The following is a 19,947-nucleotide window of genomic DNA, read 5'->3' on the forward strand; positions in this document are numbered from 1 at the left end:
TACCCGACCGAACGCAACGACCTGAGCAAGGCAATGCCCGACAAATTGGCAGAAATGTTGTCACGGCTTGAAGAACTGAAAGAAACAACCTATCCGGTGGAGCACGTGCCGCGGAGCAAAACAGAGGCATCACCTAAAAAAATTGGCGGTGCCTTCTCATCTGGGTGCAGTTAGAGAAGGACCTTGCGAGGCGCCATTTCTAGATCTAGCCCGGTTCAAACATATCAAGTGTTGATGAATTCTAAGTACTTCAAAATGATCACATCATTATGTGATTTTATTAATTGTGTCACAAATCAAACAAAACATAAAAGAAGTAGAACGTTTGCTTACAAAACATGTCAATAACAGAACTTTAGATCATTATATTGTATTTTGATTACTTAGGTTTTGTTCATTATTTACTTAATTATATCCCTCACTTTCTGTCAGTCGGTCTGTTGAAATATGATTTACTTTGTCACCCTTGCATTTGTGTGTGTCACTGTCGTATGTGAACACATTTTCACATACATGAAAGAAAAAGTTTGCTATGCGAACAACACTATTTACATTGAATGGTATCCTTGTTGTGGAGTTCGACAAATCTTGAACATGTAAATTGTTTACATCGTTTACGGTAATTAAAAGTAAACTTTTTTGTTGTTTGTTCATCGATATTATATATATATATATATATATATATATATATATATATATATATGTGTGTGTGTGTGTGTGTGTGTGTGTGTGTGTGTGTGTGTGTAACAAATTTGAATATTCAATAATAAGGAGAGGAGGTAGACCAGCTTGCCTTATGTGAGCAGGATTGTTTTAAGCGCTGGAGACAGAACGCCGTCAGCTGTTTAGAAAATACCCCACGTCGAACTTACTTAGACAGTCAACAAATATTGATGTCACACATTAGTGAAGGTGCACCATATTGCCATATAAATTATATACAGTTAATATGTATTGTCAATATTTCGATGCATCAATATCCGAACCACGACGATTTGACTTCGTCGTCACTTCAGTGTTTGCAATAGAGATCGCAGGACAAGCTGATACCACTTTCGTGTTATCATTAAAAACCTGTCTATCAGTCAGCAGTTGTTATATCGTACCAGTGTATAGATTGCTTTATTATACCAGAACAGTGATTGATATGATGATGGAAATACTGAGAGCCGATTGGTCAAGAACTGAAATAACCGTGATAATTTGTTAAATACCTCGGTCGGACCACGCGTATGCTCTCAGCTAGAGATAAATGCTTGTTTTAATGTTTCATGCAAAAAATTTAATATAATGTTAAGAATAATAGAAATAAGCCACCTCAGTGACGGGTATACTACTAGGTTTCGACCTGCGTACTCGTTATAGATACTCGCCATGAATAGACTAACTGTCTAGTCAAAACTTTATGGTATATTCGTCCCTGGAGAGGTTAATTACTTGATTTCACGCATTAGTGAAACATACACCTTTTCGAAATTCACAGACAGTTGGATAATCGCCAATTACATTTCGCCGTCAGTATCATCAAACAAACCATCATGTACCTATACACTCTATGCTCTTTTTTTGTGTTTCAAAGAATGAAGGCATCATTTCACATATTTCGTCTCTAGTTTGTAAAAACATGCGACATTTTATTTAATGTTATTTGGTTTACCACAATAGACCTAAAATGCGTTGACAAACGGATTATAAATGTCTTTAAAAAATCAATGGCCAGTATTTAAACAAGGTAATTTCAATATTCCTAACGATTGCATGCAGTTTGGAATTTTGACAAGAAAACCTGTAGTGTTGACGTCATTTGTAGATGAAGTTTTTGTAAAGGTCATATTTTCTGAACGTAATACATGAGTAAGTGATTAAGCTACCATAGGCGCAAGGATATAGTTCTTCGAAAAATGGCATATATAGTGTGTTTCACCATATAACGGAATATTGTTCAATATATATTGAAAGTAAATGGGACATTGGAATCGGTATAAAAACAAGCTTTAAGGCAAATGATAGACAATTGTACTTTTTGTGATTTTATAAGGATTTTTATTTATTAGGAAAGACAGTGTAAACCATTCTACAAAACTTATTTATAATAGCTGCTACTTTTTAAACTCTATTGAATCGTTCCATACAAAGTCCAAAAAAGCAAAATAAGCATATGTACGAAAGGTGTTTCTCATTCCATGCAAAGCAACACCTCATGATGTCTTTTAAGATATCTTGATTATTTTAACACACTCGTATTGTTAATACAGTAGCCTCTTCAATCTTGAAAATAAAGACATCTAATCGCGTACTAAGATAAAACTTTTATGATTCGTTCTATTCTTGTACAAGGCAAGATTTTAAAGGTTGCACACATATGGACCAAAGAGAAGTAAAAGGGAAACCATGTATGTATATAAACGACTTTTGCTGAACGTTGAGCTGACGTGTGACTGAAACACCTCTAAATATGTGTCATATATTATTACTTTGCACTAGCCGTGTACTTCAACACCATCCGGGGGAGTAAGCTCCACCAAAACGACTTGGTGACGACCCTTTTATCATTCTCGGGGACTTAACACTGGATGGGTCTTTTCTTTCAGCTCTTTCAGCCTTTCTAACATTCGCTCCACTCTGTAGGGCATAGCCTCGCTAAGATCATTCCGTTCGGTTGGATCGTCTGCATGTACAATAAAGCAATTAAGTGAGGACTATTGATTGACAGAATAGATGTAAATGTCATGTTTTTCTGAACGTTTTTTCTTATATCCAAAAACAACACTCTTTTCTGATCTCTAAATATCCAAAATGCATAGCCTTTTCCCATACTTGTATGCTTACATGACCAAATGCTGTTATTAACCAGATATGAACAGAAAATGTTCACGTGTTTCACTATATATTGCAGTTGTGTGTAAATTGAAACTTTTGTCAAAAGTCGGCAACCTCGTTGAAAGTGGTATGATCAACATCATGAAAAATATTCACCATAGATTCATTCTAAAGGTCATTAATTATACTAACATTTTATTAGCCGAAATAATAATTCTAACTTTATTTGACTACTTTCTATATCAGCTGTGAAATTCTTTGGTCTAGTCCTTCAAGGTAATATGCCAAATTGTGAAAACTCACTGGATATCCAAATTATAAATTAGCTAACAGGTAAATACGGAGAGACTTTCAATATAGTTTTAACTTTGTGTCATCAATATACATAGCAATTTTTGCCAACTTTCATCAACGATAATCCCGGTAAATATCCCTAATTAGGAAAGAAAATTAGATAATTTGCTTAAGTAAGAATGCTTAATGACTTTCAAGAACGTTGTATCGAAGTATCGTCAATGTACATAGAAAGTTTCGTCAACTGTGGACTGGTCAATCAAGATATACATATGCTTAATTAGGAAAGTTAGTCAAATTTGCTACTTAGGAATTGACTTATTTTTTAAAAAATTAACGACTTTCAATAATGTTGTATCATAGTATCTTTAATGTACATAGCAAAATTCGTCAACTTTTGTCGGGTCAATTCAGATATATCCCTAATTAGGAAAGTTCATCAAATATGCTAATTAGGGATTGGCTGAATTACAAACATTTAATGGCTTTCAATAATGTCGAATCATAGTATCCTCAAGACATATATAGTTTCGTCAATTTTGAATGTATCAATTCAGATATATATCCCTAATTTGGAAAGTTCATTAAATATGCACATTAAACCTTATCCTTCATGTCACCCTTTAACATCTCTCACAGCTGATATATCTTGGTGTGATCAACATTTGTAGCAAATATCATCAAATTGTGTGAAGTCGTTCTCACTGTATATCCATTTTTCTAAATGCATTAATTATGCAAATGAACAACAAGTAAACTGGCCTCATCCACCAAAAAAAATCAGTTCTTGCCATTTGCAAATTTAATCTATGTACCAGAATTCATTGTGATTTGATGAGCCATTTTTAAGATATCGGGCCAGAGACATACAGACAGACAGACCATATCGCTGCAACATTAGATTATTTGTGTGAACACATGAGCTTAAGATGAATACCATGTCTGGACTTAAGACACCTTCATCAACTTTAATGGTTTGCCATTGCACTAATATATGCCATGTTAACAATAAGGCATTTTGATGTTTTTTGTTTGCGTTGAACAAGAGTTTGTCAGAAAAGGGCAAAAATAGTTGAGAGAATTATAGAAGATTGAAAATAAGATGCCAGCTCTTTTAAGAGAAAATGAACTTTAATTTAATTACCGGAACCTGATGTCAGATAACAACACAATTTGACCATTTTAATGTAGGAAAGTGTATGAATTATCTGCATTTGTAATGAGCGTATCCTTTTATCTAATTAGCGAAAACGCATTTGCTAAAGGTACATTATGGCTATTATTCTAATTTGCTCGCGATATGTTTTGACTCACAAATCATGAGTCATTCCTTTCAATAGCCTATAGTTTCATTACAGTATTTCATTAAAAAATCCGGTAATTAACATTCCTTCCATGGCGATTCTATCACAGAGTCGAAAGATGATGATCACAAAACTGTGGCCAGTTAATACACGTAGCACCGAAAAATTCCGCTCGTGAAATAAACAACCAGGCAAGCTGTTTTTAATACTAAATTTCCCGCCGGAACGCTGCCATGTGTAGATTTTGACGTTTGGTTGTAATAATCGTGATCGGTTAACTGGTCATAAATACATAACGGAAAGATGTACCTTTAAGATTGTAAAGCCTGATGCACTCTCCATGGATGTCGTCGCCGTTTGGTTTGTCATGATGGCAGCAGCTTTCAGGAGGAGCTATCCAGCCATCTGAAAACAATAACGTTCTTGTCAAACAACGGTAAATTCGTCCTTTCGTCCATCCGCCATCCATCTATCTGTCCATTCAATAATCATCTTTCCATCAATTAGTCTATCCATCCATCAATCCGTTCCTCATTTGCACAAGAGAAACGTACAAAAAATGCCAGAGCATATGACCCGTTTCGTACTATACAGTTACTGATCCATTTTTTTTGTTAAGAAGGATCAAACATCTTGATCAAATAATTTAAAAGGACGATGGCATTGTTTTATATTTACTGTCCAAAGGTAAACAAGCAATTTAAAAAAACCGGTTACCATTATATCATAACCTAATTTTGCCTTTGCAAACGTTATTTTTTTGGTTAGGAACTTCGATCACATTTTTCAAAGAAACAATCGTGTTTGAAATATTCCACCTGAAAATTGAAGAGCAATTGACTTCTTTGTTTTCCACTATCCTTTCATAGCAAAGTCGTTTCGTCTATAAAATTAGATGGATACAAAAAAGTACGCTATGCGTCTTTATATTTTTATACCTTTTATAGCATATAGGATTCAGGAAAGTTGCCTTTACATGTTTTAATCCTCCAAGATGGTAAGCATTTCACTATGAACTGTCAAAAAAGTTGAACTTTCTGATAATTCTATAATAAAATTATTTTGGCTTTGATGATTTCCTAATTAATTCAATTATTTAAAATCATAATAATCTATTTTTTCCGGTGAATTGATAGGGTTTATACAGTACAAGAATTACATACAATGTAAGTCAAATTTTGACCAAAATGACAAAAAAATTCCTTAAAAATACAGATTTGCATATTTCATCATAACTTGAACAAATCTAAGTTGTTTTACCCCTAGGGACCTGTATACCAAATAACAAAGCTGTGTGACCAGCGGTTATGAAGAAGAAGATTTTTTACCAAAAACGCCATTTTTGGCATTAATTTGCCTATTTTCAATAATATCAAAAAATAAAAAAAAATAGTTTCACAAAATCATATTTTCATCTACACAACAATATCAAATCAGTAAGTACTGCGGTTCTCAAGATATTTGAGTGGACGGACGCCTCACAAACGGACATACATACATACATACATACATACATACATACAGACTGACGACGGATGCCGGACGGATACCCATCCCTAAAGTCCCTGAAGCTACTATAGACATGGATACAAATTAAGTATTTCCTGACTGTATGAAATTATCTCACTAAGGTCATCCTAGGGACATGTAAACCAAATATTAAAGTTGTCTGACCAGCGGTTTTGAAAAAACAAGCAACTCAACAGTTGACAGAGCTCTGCTGTGTTATGTAGAGAATAACCTTTTGTGACACATGTATTGATGAAGAAGGTGGATATCTTTGATAGCTCATTTCAGGATGGCCTGACCAAAAATGGAAAAAAATTCCGTAAAAATACAGATTTGCATATTTCATCAGACTATATTAGTCTAAAGTAGCAAATAAACAACAGTTAATTACATTCTGATTAAAGTAAACAAGACTTGCTTAAATCAAGATTTACGTCATAAAATAACAGTATATCTGTCAGGTTATAAAGTAAGTTCTGTTGAATAAGTTGAGACTGTACGTACTCAGAGAAAGCACACTGAAGAGACAAATGTTTGAAACTTAAGAAGTTCAAGGTCATCAAAAGCATTATAAGGAATCATGTTACACTTTCATTGCACTGTTTACACAGATTGCATAATTGCTATAAATAGCACATGAGGAATCTTACAGCCCAGCTTTACCATAAAAACCCTATCACTTTGACCACTCTTTTAATTGACCACTCTATTTTTTTCCTCAAAAAGTAATTTTATTTTATCCTTACCAAGTCAACCATAAATGGAAATTAGAACTTTCTCTATCTCTATTTATTTGACCACCCTGTCATGACAAACTATTATGAGCAATTTCTTTTAGATAACATAAATGGTGGTTCATAATATATCAAAGTTGGGATTCAAGAAAGTTGTCTTTACATGTTTTAATCCTCAATTCACTATCAACTGTCAAAAAAAGTTGAACTTTCTGATAATTCCACACTAAAATTATTTTGGCTTTGATGATTTCCTAATTAATTCAATTATTTAAAATCATATTAATTATTTTTTTCTGGGTGAATTGATAGGGTTTATACAGTAAAAGAATTACATACAATGTAAGTCAAAATTTTAACCAAAAATAACAAAAAAATTCCTTAAAAATACACATTTGCATATTTCATCACAATTTGAACAAATCTAAGTTGGGTTATCCCTAGGGACCTGCATACCAAATAACAAAGCTGTGTGACCAGCGGTTATGAAGAAGAAGATTTTTTACCAAAAACACCTTTTTTGGCATTAATTTGCCTATTTTCAACAATATCAAAAAATCAAAAAAAATAGTTTCTCAAAATCATATTTTTCATCTACACAACAAATATCAAATCAGTAAGTACTGCGGTTCTCAAGATATTTGAGTGGACGGACGCCTCACAAACGTACATACATACATACATACATACATACATACATACATACATACATACATACATACATACATACATACATACATACATACATACATACATAACATACAGACTGACTGACGCCGGACGGATACCCATCCCAATAGCTTCTATAGACTATAGTCTATAGTAGCTAAAAAAATAAAATAATTTGTACTAGTTTCTCTTGTGTCCCTCCTATTTCATGCAAATCTGTTTGGAATTTGGCAGCTGAGGCAAGGTTTTTGTAGCGATTGAACGCATTACATTTGAGTCTGTGCAGTAGTGAGTTAGTTTCTGCCGAATTCCGGGAGAAAGTCCCAAGTATAGCATTCACTCCATGAAATCATGGCTCATCGCGTTCACCCCTCAAATGGAAACAGGACAAAAATCATCGCGTTCAACCCACTCAAACATTCCCAAATCACAGACTTGAACCAAGTCTACCCAACATATTGTTCATATCTTGTTTATGGTTAGTGCGCTTTGTGCATTTTGAAAGTGTATTATACGTTTGGTTTTTAATGTATAAAATTGATTTACCGCGGCGAGACACGGCTGTAAACTTCAAGTCAGAGCAGTCTCTACTCCAGAGTTGAGAGACTGTATAACACTACGTTTCTTTAACAGAGTTTTTCGAAAATTTGCCATACTTTCTTCATCAGTCGCCTCAAATTCATGGAATAATTGATATATTTTCTGAGTATACTCCTATGTTGTCGCACTTGAACATTGTTCCTTCCAGGGTATGCTATTTTTTTCTACTGTATTTAAGATTGTGTTCGTATTTTGTTTACTAGATTAAAATGTAGATGTATGTTCTCACCGATAGGTTTTGTGTTGTAAGTTTCTGTTATAAGGTTGCGTATTTCTCTGTTGTTTGTTCTGCGTCGTCTGTTGCCAATCTCTGTGTGGTACCTTAGGTTGACAGGCTATTTTGACGCTCTATTATTATGTCATCATTGGTGTCTTGAACTGCTGTTCCACTTCATTGCGCGTTATCTATCGGTTTGATCGATACCTCGCTGTTTTCTTTCAGAGCTCTTAATTTATTCTAGTCTGAGTTTTGGATAGGAAATCAAGTTTCAGGAAAGTTATGCAATAACATAACACTAGTCTTGTAAAAGTTTTATTTACTGTGGGCATTGATAAACAGGTGATCATTTATACAAGTTGAAGGTAAATTAATGCGTTTATGGTTGAGTTTTATTTCATCCATCCATGTATGGTTAACTTGTTCATTACATTTGTGGTTCCTGGTTGTTACATTAATGGTTGGCTGTTTTATTACATTTGTTGTCGATTTCATTGTAGTTGTGATTAATATTACATTTATAGAGATTATATTACATTTAATATGCAGGTTACAGCATGTATCAAGATTACGAAAAAGCTTCTCGTCACGTTAGTGAACTCGATCTGAGATCTTTGATAAGTAAGGCTAAAAGTCAAGGTCACTACTATGTACACACTTTACCACAAAATTTAATTTTGCAATCTGGTCTTTATATAGAAGGCAGAAAAGAGCTACAAAAACGTAACACAGCTATCGCGAGCCATGCCTGTGCTTTACTAACACATGGAAACTTTTTAAACCATTTACATAATACATTTTGACAGCCAATGTAATTCACCTACCCGGACGGCCAGCTTTCCCATTTATCAGCTTGTAGTTTCTTATCCTGAAATGCATGAAATACAGTACAGTGTCTTATTTTCGACAAATTAAAAGTTCAGTCATATGTTCATTTACAAGTTCACGTTTTCTATGTAAGTCGACATGTGTGCTGGTCAGTTTCCCTTTGTTGATTTATTGCACAAGGGTGTTATTCCCACTGTCGCTTCAAAAATCGCTCTCGTTTTGGCTATTGAAAGTGAAAGTAGCCTAGTTGTATGCTAGAGAAGCAAATTAATGTAACAGGTGAATAACACTTCTAAGTACAGCAACTATAATCATCATGCCAAAATGCCACCCTTATTTCAGAAAATGTCATAGTTTATACAAAGGTGACATTCTGCAAACAGCACACATTGTGCGAAAACGTACGAAAACAAATTCTTAACAAATGTAAATTAGACCTGATTTTACATTTATATTAAATTCATTTTTCCATTTATGTATGTATGTATGTATGTATGTATGTATGTATGTATGTATGTATGTATGTATGTATGTATGTATGTATGTATGTATGTATGTATGTGTGTGTGTGTGTGTGTGTGTGTGTGTGTATGTATGTATGTATGTATGTATGTATGTATGTATGTATGTATGTATGTATGTATGTACAAAGGCACTACTTCAAGCTCTCACATCTAGAGTCGAATCCTTTTAAGGCTACATAATGAGAAGTTGATCTCGAGCAAGTCAAGGATCGTGAAACCTTTCCATCGATCATAGAATATACAGAGTACAGAAATTTCTGGCGCAGTCCAGCTATTACCGTTTTATGAGAAGAACGTATCAGTTTGTTACTAAAATTTAAAAATCACAAAATGTAAAGGGAAACTTACTGACACAAATTTTCAATAATTGTGAACATAAATATAGGTGAAACCATCCACATATATTTAAAAATCCCCAAAAACATATAGATTACTGTTCGAAAACCTCAGTTTGAAGCGCAAATGAGCCAAAGTGGCTTAGGAAAAATCTGATTTCGACTTTGAGACCATTTTCATATGATGTTATCGTTTCTATTCCCGGACCTTTAGGAGGATAAAAATTTCATTTTATTTAATTAACTCAGTAGGTGACGGGACGTGTGATACCAATGTGAAAACTTACCGAATGGCTTGACGTGGAATATCATCTTCTTCGTCAATATTGTAAACAAATTCCGTACGAGGTGAAGGGTCACCTTTGGATATTGTGTCCCATAAATTGAGACCGTCCATGTCTGAATCTGAAACGAAATGGAAATTAGCGATGAAAGGCTTCACAGTGTCGCTTGAGTACTGTAAAATTTGCGAGGGATCTATCTACAATATGTGAAATATCTGAAAGATGAAAACAGGATTTATGTAGAAAAACAACGGCAAGGTAGAGAATGAAAGACTAACTTTAAAGCGTTATAAAATCGTTATAAGCAAAACCCTAAATTTCCTGTTTTTTGCGTAGAATTTCAAAAATCAAACTTGAAAATTAACAAAATTTGAACCATTCCGAATGATGTTATCTTCGACGTAACGTTTAAAATATGTTAAACAGCAGAAGAAAGAAGCAAAGTAACCTGGTGATTTGCATTCATATACATGTATTTACAATCGTTTCTCACTCAACATAAGACGGCCTGTCATGTTTAAAGGTGAAACCAATATTTTAATCTGTTGTTGACAAATCACTTAACAGTTTTATTAGTTTTACTAATTTTTGCACAAAAGTGATCGGTTGCTTCGTTTGAAATGTTACAAACAGGAGGAGGAAAAGAAGTAAAGAAATCGGGTGATTTGGAAACATTTGCGTATATTTACAATGCTTTCTCATCAAATGTACGACTTTCTGTTTTGATGGTAGATGAATTCTACCATTTTAATATCTTTCATTAAAATCACTGAAAAGTGAATTAATCCTCTTATAGAGTGATTTTGAGCGAAAATACGATGTGTTATGTTCATTGTCCCCCTCAAACGGACAAACACACTAATGTGAAACTGAAGATCGAAACAACAAAGAATATGCATTTCTTTACAGTAAACTCACATTCAGGAGTGGTCTGACGTATACGATGGTTATGCAAATAAAAACTTTGAACTTTTATTTACCTGATTCACCACCGATTAAGTTGACCAAAGTCGGGAACCAGTCTACAATATGCATCATTCTGAAAGATCACAGCAAATAAAGATAATAGTCATTATTATACCCAATGCCCATATTGTTTCATCTGTGACGTTCACCGTAAAATATCAGCTGTGACATTGCACAGTAAACGTCGAGATATGAAAAATAAACGTCATCGGTTTTGGAGTTTTCTCATACTACATTAGCAGTTTATTTGCAAACAATGTAAACAAACAAAATGGCTGCCGCTCCCCGCCTGCGAAGCGATGTCGCCGACGTAAAAAATTGAAGGGCTTCGAGGAACATGGGTATTCTTGGTTGCCAAATACGGAAATAACATGTTGAGTCTTGTAATGTTTTCGCATGGTTTTCCTGACAAAGTTCTCGTATTTTTTTGGTAAAGCTCCAGCAAACATTCTGCTGTTCGCACGGCGCCGGCACTATGCACGGTCTAAACCTGAACAGGTAGTGAGCGCGTGGCGTGACAGCGATGTCGCGCGCGACAACTTTTGAAATGACAACTCTCAGGGTAAACAAACAAAATGGCGGCCCCTCTCCGCGCGAGCTCCGTGCCGTACGACGATCGAACGCGATCAAAATGAGGATAGATTTAAAGCTGTGGACAGCTTTTGATCGGTTACAATTGTAATAGCATATTGCACCTTAAAAGGTTTCTCCTGTAGGACGATTTTTGAATCTTCTTGGGGTTCATGGATGACTTGCAGCAATGTCGCGCGTGATGTTGACTTTGTCGTATACTTTATGAATGAATGAAGCCTGTTCACATAAATATTCCGATATTTATGCGCAAGGCGTAATAAAGTAAAGCCTCAACATTTGAGTTTTTTTTCGTACTATTAGTAAAATTATGGGCATGGGTATATGATAAATCTGTTATTTAAGCAATAAAGCACACCCAACGATGGTGTACCACAAGATTTTGACCAGTTCACGACATATATGCACGAGCGATAGCGAGTGCATATATGAAGTGAAATGGTCAAAATGGAGTGGTATACCGTCGCTGGCTGTGATTTATTGCTATTATATCATAACAGTATATTGAAATTCTGGCATGGAACGTCATAAAAGGACTTTTCCTCAAGCCAAGAGCTGGTGCGCATGCCATTAGTGGTATATCGCGAATATATACCACGGTTCTTTTCGCGATTCGACCAATCAGATCGCTGTATTTGCACCATCAATATTCTGGTATGATATAATACCTAATATCGCCTGTTCCTTGTCTCGTATCAGCATTCATGTCATTTGTGCTCCGTCAGACACTCGACTTCGTCTCATGTCTGATGCAGTACAAATGACACTCATGATGATACAACATATTACAATAACACCAAAAATCAACAATATCAATATCTTACAATGTTATTTTGTCAAATAATAATTTAAACACTGGTTTGGCGGCAATTTTGTTTTTCAATTATCGGTAAAGGTAAGATAATCTGTTACATTTTCCTGGCGACCAAACGAATTGGAAAGATAATCTTCCAAAGATTCCTTGACGAAAGTTTTAGCAAAGCTTTTATGGCGCACACTACCGGAAACACACTTACCCACAAAAACATATTACTTTCTCGCGGTTCAAAAGGCCAAATAAGGAAAATCTTTGTTTCTCTAGGGCATATTTTTTGAATGTCACAATAACTGTGTTTTATTATCACGTGTATAACGTTATGCTGGTTTTACATTAGGCCCGATAGAATCCTTGAAGCAACCGTTTGAAAGGTGCACAATAAATCTATCAAACTTTCCGTAATACTTTTTTGAGCTTACACATTCAGATTTAGTAATCGTCAGTTTGTAAATATATTATTTTTTTGCGATTATATTTACATTTAACGGTCTCGTGATGTTTGATTGTAACAGCGCTCACAATGACATTATTCTTTTGTAAGATCAAGATCATTCTACAAGATAACTCACTTACACGAGCTAAGAATAACAAAAAGAAACTACTGTAGGGAGAAAAACGTTTTCTAGTCCTTATTACATTAACTTTCAATATAGAATTCGGCCTTATATCAACCTTTGAATCATGGTGGGCAACTATTTTGACCTACAGTATATCTACAACGCTACTCACTCGTCATTGACATAGCCAGTCTTCTCCAGCATTGGACCATGAGCGAAAGTGACAACCCGGGTACCGCCTTCCCATAGGGTCTTCTTGGAACCACGCAGTGGCCAGTTGTTACCGAAGTTATTTTCGTTTGCCGGTCCTCCATTCTGAGAAAAAAACATATTAACACTTAAGTTATTGGTTCATGACTTACACTTTCAAGGAACGAATATCTTTTCGTATCAAAAATACTTTGTTGGTTTCTCCGTCCGTTTTAATAGAGAGTTTTATTCAGGCACATATGTGAGTTGTATGCTTTGTATTGAAAACAAGGTAAGCCAGTTGACTGAACTTGGTACTTAGGCATTTATTATGTAAAATCGCAGATCTTTCTCCCTTTATGCCTGTCTGTTCGTAAAACCCATTTTCCTCCCTCTACAGGTACATACATCTGACTGGAATATCAGCAATGTGTTGTTCCATAGTCCATGTTCCTTGAATGCCTCGACTACAACAGCCACAGAATCGTCCATTGCTGTTATCATGCCTGAGATAATTGCAAAAGGGAAACAAATAGAACGATTTATGAACGTATTGAATTTCTACCGAAATGCTTAAGAAGGTCAAACTTTTTTTAAACGACAAGGCAGCGTTACAAGAAGCATAGATGACCTTTACTACCTAGTTTAGTTCTTCTTCCCAGATTCTTCACAAACAAATACTTATCAAGGTACTTCTCAGGCACCTAAAATATGTGACAAACAAATAAATAAACATAATTTACACACTGTAGTAGAATGATGTTTGAAGTTAACGTAAAGATTGATCAGAAGTAATTTTAGAAGCGAAATATTGGTCGCCTGTTTATCATAGTGGGAAACTGTATTATAGACATAGTTCATGTGTATTTCCAGCATTTTTGAGGTCGCTTAAGCTGACAGTAAAACTCATCCCTCGCTTTTTGGGCATGCATGCTCGTACGTCTGAAGTCCCTGACATTAAGTAAGCGTAGGGCATGGTTTAGGTGAACTGAACTGTTCATGAGAGGGTATGTTCACATATCTTACTTCCGCGACGGCTTACACGATCTGCTAGGTCTGGAACATTTCAACTGCTAGTAGTTGTGAGCTCGACAATGTATGTCTCCGACGTGCCGGGTGAAGTGAAACAAGAAACAATAGTCAACGATAAAAACTAAAATAGTGAATTCACTTCATGAAAAGGTGCAACTGTCGTTTAGGGTAGGATAATAAGCTTACCGTGTGTAACAACGAAGTTATTGTACTTCTTTAGGAACTGATCGTGTGAAACATAAACATGACAGAACATTAGCAACATACCTGCAGTGGTCCGTGCACGCTTTGCAAAGAGTAGTACATAAACAACGGCTTACTCGTGTCATGATTGGCCACATAGTTGGCAGCTTTCTCAGAGAAAAGGTCCTGTAAGGTCAGAGTGATATACACTTTGTCAGCATTTTCTTGAAGCAGACAATTCGACAGACGATGTGCATGTTTACAATGGCACTACAAATCAAGTGCTACTGTGGCTACAGGTCTTTGGAACGGACAATTTCCTATTGTCGATTAAGACTGTATACGACAACATGTGTGTGTCATCCATTTTTTTCGCAGAAATTTGCAACTCTGGACAGATATTCCTTCTCACAGCTCATCGGCAAGTGATTTATCACACATTAAAGAAAGTATGTCCCCAACTAGTGGTGTATGTTTTACTGTGAACCTCTTTTAAAACTGCACTTTGGCACACCATATTCTCTCTGGTAATGTTTAGCATTGGCATCAGAAATTGATTGAAAGCGAAATGCGAATTATGCTGCAAGCGAAGAATTACTGTAAAATAAGAATTGAGTATGGATAATATTAGATAAGAATCGGAAAGAAAGTAAATTTTGGCAGAAACCTACCGATGAATAGACGCCATCCTGACCTCTATCCGGCGTAAAGTCTTCTCTTAAATCTAAGAAGTTTTTCGGACCTACAGGATGTTATCACAATGACTGTATTATGTTGAGTCGTATTTTAGAGCCAGATTCGGATACAACACAAAGAGCGAGGTAGCAAGGATGATATGAAGTTGTTAATGACGCACTTACTAATTATGACGTTAAGATGACTATACGGATGTCCTTGACAAAACAACAATGGCAGCCAGCATTTTTTACAAATCATACTCCAATTATTCTACGATGAAGAGTGCTTAGCAAATAGATATCACCGGATAGAAAACAATCCTTTGGCAATTTAATCATAAAAAAATATGCACTTAGTATTACTACCATAATCATGCTGTAAAAATTAAACCAAATAAACTTAATGTCAAGTAATTACATAGCAATATACCATGATATAATAGTCACAAGTACTGACCAGTTGTATGGGTGTAATAGTCACCAGCTGCATTGTAGAAACCGTAGAAGTGATCAAAGCCTCTTCTATTCGGTGTATACTCATCTTTACAAAAGCCCAAATGCCACCTGCAAGGGTCGGAGTGTATTATCTGAAAGCATGTGTGTCTTTTGATGTATTTTTTACCTGTCAGTACAGGCACGGTGCATTTACGTGTCGACACGACCTGTATGTCTGTAATACTCAGTATTATTTTGACAACTAAATATTAGTCCTCAACAGAATTGCATTTGTCGATAATACTGTTGTATATCTTACACAAGTAAGGCCTGATTGATATTTTAGATTCTATCTACTTTAGAAAAGAAAAGAAAAACCTTACTAATAGTAGATCAAAACCAAGGAAAATCTTACAGAGGGTTCAAAGTATTGTTCCTAACATTCAAATAGTACAGTTAAAAACTCATACGTTCATGTGTTGGTAAACTCCTTTTTTCCCTTTGATTGAAAACGTATTTTACTCAATGTTGTCATGACGTCCAATTTCCGTTCTCTCAGACCATGTTTGTCTATCTCTGATTCTCTTTTCTCTGCGTTTTTTCCTTTCCGCGTACCGAATATTGATATTGTAACATGTGTTACACTTACTTTCCCCCATATACGTAGAATATCCCTGCTCCTTCAGTTTCTGTGGCAGGATTGTGAAATGTAAGGTAACCCGGTTGGTCTGTCTTTCTGCAGCACGTTATGCTGTTGGAAAAGCAGAGACAGTGTCGGTCCTTTGCCTAGCTACACCAGGCTATCTCACAGTTCCCGTGTTCAAAGTATCGTGCAGTTTTGTAGTGACATGATTATTGTAGCCGGTAGGTTGACCTATTTTCTATATCGAAGAATGATAGCCGTTGAAATTTGAGATTTGAGCTGTCTGTTCATAGACACAAGAAAGAGACTAGACTCCATCGTCTTTCGATCTGACAAATCTAGTCTTTGAATAATTTGGTCGAATGGGACACGGATGCTCCATTTCTTCTGCCTCTAACATGACGGGCCTAAAAGGTTTAATATCTAAAAATCAAACATTCATGATGACAAACTTCCAAGAACACAACGGTCAATAGTACCTGTAATCCAGTGCGATAGGCGAAATATCCAGTCATGAGAGATGCCCGTGACCTTGACAAAACAAAAGAAGAACAATAGTATCAATGTTTTAATGAATGATTAGTTGCCTGGCTGGATGGCTGACTGGCAGACTGAACTGCATGCCGACGAACTGAATGAGTAAGGAAAATGATGATAAGGTGGGTAATCTAAGAACGACACACATTTTTGAAATACTTTGTCTGTTACTTGTACGGACTCCGATTCAGTAATAGTTTGAAGCTATTGCGTAAATCACAGCCCCTCCACCCGGACTGTGTGTAAATGAACTTTCACTGGCGTTTTGTTTTTGTGAATGCTGTACAATGAGCTACCCTTAGAATTACTCAATTAGCTCAGTGAAAAATGAAGTAATCTTATTGCTCACGGTGTACATGTAGCCAGCGCGTAAGACTGGTTGAAGATGACGCCATCTTGTGCCAGCGCATCCAGGGTCGGTGTGATGACGTATGGATTGTTGTAACCGATATCACTCCATCCTGAAAATTAGATTTTAAGCTATAAAACAAACTGCAGTGATTAATTTTGACTTAGAAATTAGACTAACGCTTATTTCAATAACAAGCACTATTTCCTTTAAAGCTATTATTCGTTTAACTTCGCTCATTCGTAAAAACTAGTGCACTAGTATATTCAACTTGTGGTCCACAATAGTTGAGCCGGCGTTTGCATTGCAAATGTTTTGAAAATCAGATCTTTCGTCATGTATGGAATCGCGACTTATACACTGCATTGCACCTGCTTGTGTCGGACTATAAAGTTTGTTTCCCTATTCGTTGCACTGCAAGGATATGCAACAATACAGGTAAATTCACACTTAATACGTTTCAAGTATTATACAATAATAATAATACACGTGAATTCACACTAGTCCACATGAATACAGGCTTGCTGAATACAAGCAATGGATCCTTGACTCTATTCCTCTATATAAGCAATATTCAGCTAAAATACAGGCTATAGTCCATGCCTATACCGTAAGTATTATCGTGTTTTCATACTGTGTCGTTTACTTGTGGATTCCAACTTCCGCCATATATTATTTGCATTCATCAATGACATTAACGTTGATAGATAAACTGACCAACCAAGCTTTTATCGTATTGTATATGCTACCCAGTGTAATTCTCTAAGCAGTCCCAGTCTCTATTGAGCTATATATAGATCAAATTGTCTTATATTTTGCACCTACTTCTTTGTGTTATCTACATATCAAACGATTTTACACACCCTTCATCGTGAAAACATGTACTCATTAAACAATACATTAAGTTCCCGTAACGGACAGACGACTATCAATGTTCGATATTTCCTCTGTATCATTTGGATCAATACCGATAACACAGAATGACTAATTAAGTGAACTGACGATGTTGTATGGGAAAGCTTTACCCATTCTACCTAATCAAAGGTTAACGGAAGCTAAGTTTTGCAAGTACATAAAGTAATATGTTATTGACACTCGAGAGGCCTTGGCGCGCCAGGGTCATCGTACTCGTAGTCGGGGTGAATCATAGGGAACCTTCAGTGAGTAGTGAGTCAAACAAACGACCAAACAAAGTAAATCAAGTAATGGACTTTTGATAACTCCACCCACCATTGAAACTAAGAATAATTAAAGCTGCAAGCAGCGTTGGCGGGGCCCAAGCGGTTAACATGGTTGAAAGTTCTTGCACTAATGATATTATAGTCTAGTCGGAAGTAGGGTCCCATGCACCCCATGGATGTATTTTTTTAACCTACATTTTTGTAATCCTTAGGGTCTATATTTAATGAATTTTGATGTTCCCAAAATCAAATCGTGTCCCATGGGGTTCATTTGGCGCCATCTTTGCCGCCATCTTGGCCGCCATCTTGGATTTCAACAATGGGGTAGGGGTCACGTATCTACCGCTCGACGGAAACAGAACAATAAAATACTATAAACGTTACATTTTTAGAAAGCCAAGATCATGGCCTTTTCATTGATATATAACTTAATAGGGATTAATTAATATTCAAACGTCGATTAGACTTTATATCGGCCATTGGCCGTAAATCGTAAAAGTTTGCTAAATTTCACACCCAATAATTAAGTTCCCGTTCCTCCAAACAATTTTTCATAAAGTATTTATATATTTTTGGAAGAACTCAGTGCAATAAACAAGAAAACAAGATTAAAAGTATGTGTCTTGAGATTTAGTGGGTGCATGAGCTTGTTTTCTTATTACGCGGTATGCCACATATCCGTGTGTAACATAAGGGGTAGGGGTAATGTTTCCCTTTCTGTTTCGAATCATGAATGATGAAACCATAAAAATGTTACATTTTTTGAAAGTGCTGCATCAGACCTTTCTAAAAATATATAGATTTACGGGGAAAAGTTGCATATTCAAAAGTTACAAAGCTTAAACCTTTCGGTTTGTGTCGATTTTAAGTGATTTTTTAAGAACGAATTACAAACTATGGGGTAGGTGTAATGTTTCCCTTTCTGCCTCGAACCATGAATTACGAAACCATATAAATGTTACACTGTTTGAAAGCTCTGAAATGGGCCTTTCCAAACATGTATAGTTTTATTGGGAAAAGTCCATATTTTAAACTTACAAAGCTTATGCCTTTCAGTTTGTGTAAATTTTAGTGATTTTTTTAAGGACGAAATTACAACATATCGGGTGGGGGTAATGTTTCTCTTTCTGCCTCGAATTATGAACTATGAAACCATATAAATGTTATACTGTTTGAAAGCTCTGAAATGGGCCTTTCCAAACATGTATAGTTTTATTGGAAAAGTTGCATATTTGAAAGTTACAAAGCTTATGCCTTTCAGTTTGTGTCAATTTTAAGTCATTTTTTTCAACAAAATTTTAATATAAGGGGTAGGGGTAATGTTTCCCGTTCTGCCTTGAACCATGAATTATGAAACCATATAAATGTTATACCGTTTGAAAGCTCTGAAATGGGTCTTTTCAAACATGTATAGTTTTATTGGGAAAAGTCCATATTTTAAAGTTACAAAGCTTATGCCTTTCAGTTTGTGTCAATTTTAAGTGATTTTTTAAACAAATTATAATATAAGGGGTAGGGGTAATGTTTCCGCACTGCCTTGAACCATGAATTATGAAACCATATAAATGTTATACTGTTTGAAAGCTCTGAAATTGGCCTTTCCAAACATGTATAGTTTTATTGGGGAAAGTTGCATATTTGAAAGTTACAAAGCTTAAGCCTTTCAGTTTGT

General features: G+C 35.5%; 1 protein-coding gene across 1 annotated transcript; it reads right to left on the reverse strand.

Moving 5' to 3' along the window:
- Nucleotides 1–2,269: 2,269 nt before the first annotated feature.
- LOC139142878 (arylsulfatase B-like) lies at nt 2,270–16,224 on the reverse strand. The gene is made up of 12 exons (XM_070713061.1): nt 16,088–16,224; nt 15,588–15,694; nt 15,125–15,195; nt 14,538–14,639; nt 13,879–13,942; nt 13,647–13,744; nt 13,222–13,364; nt 11,099–11,157; nt 10,122–10,239; nt 8,972–9,015; nt 4,728–4,823; nt 2,270–2,668 (listed from the first exon to the last, which is right to left on the reverse strand). Exons 1-12 carry the CDS (start codon nt 16,222–16,224, stop codon nt 2,550–2,552), a joined length of 1,158 nt encoding a protein of 385 aa, XP_070569162.1. The 3' UTR covers nt 2,270–2,549.
- Nucleotides 16,225–19,947: the final 3,723 nt, after the last annotated feature.

This window comes from Ptychodera flava, chromosome 1, assembly GCF_041260155.1.
Source record: "Ptychodera flava strain L36383 chromosome 1, AS_Pfla_20210202, whole genome shotgun sequence".
Classification (NCBI taxonomy): domain Eukaryota; kingdom Metazoa; phylum Hemichordata; class Enteropneusta; family Ptychoderidae; genus Ptychodera; species Ptychodera flava.

Excerpts from the sequence above, each read along its gene's own strand:
- LOC139142878 (XM_070713061.1), bottom strand. The coding sequence starts at position 16,224 with ATGGGGGAAAGTAAGTGTAACACATGTTACAATATCAATATTCGGTAC. Across the intron at positions 10,240-11,098 it reads CTTAATCGGTGGTGAATCAG|ATTCAGACATGGACGGTCTC; the intron begins GTAAATAAAAGT and ends ATTTCGTTTCAG. Across the intron at positions 4,824-8,971 it reads TGGGAAAGCTGGCCGTCCGG|ATGGCTGGATAGCTCCTCCT; the intron begins GTAGGTGAATTA and ends TATTGTTTTCAG.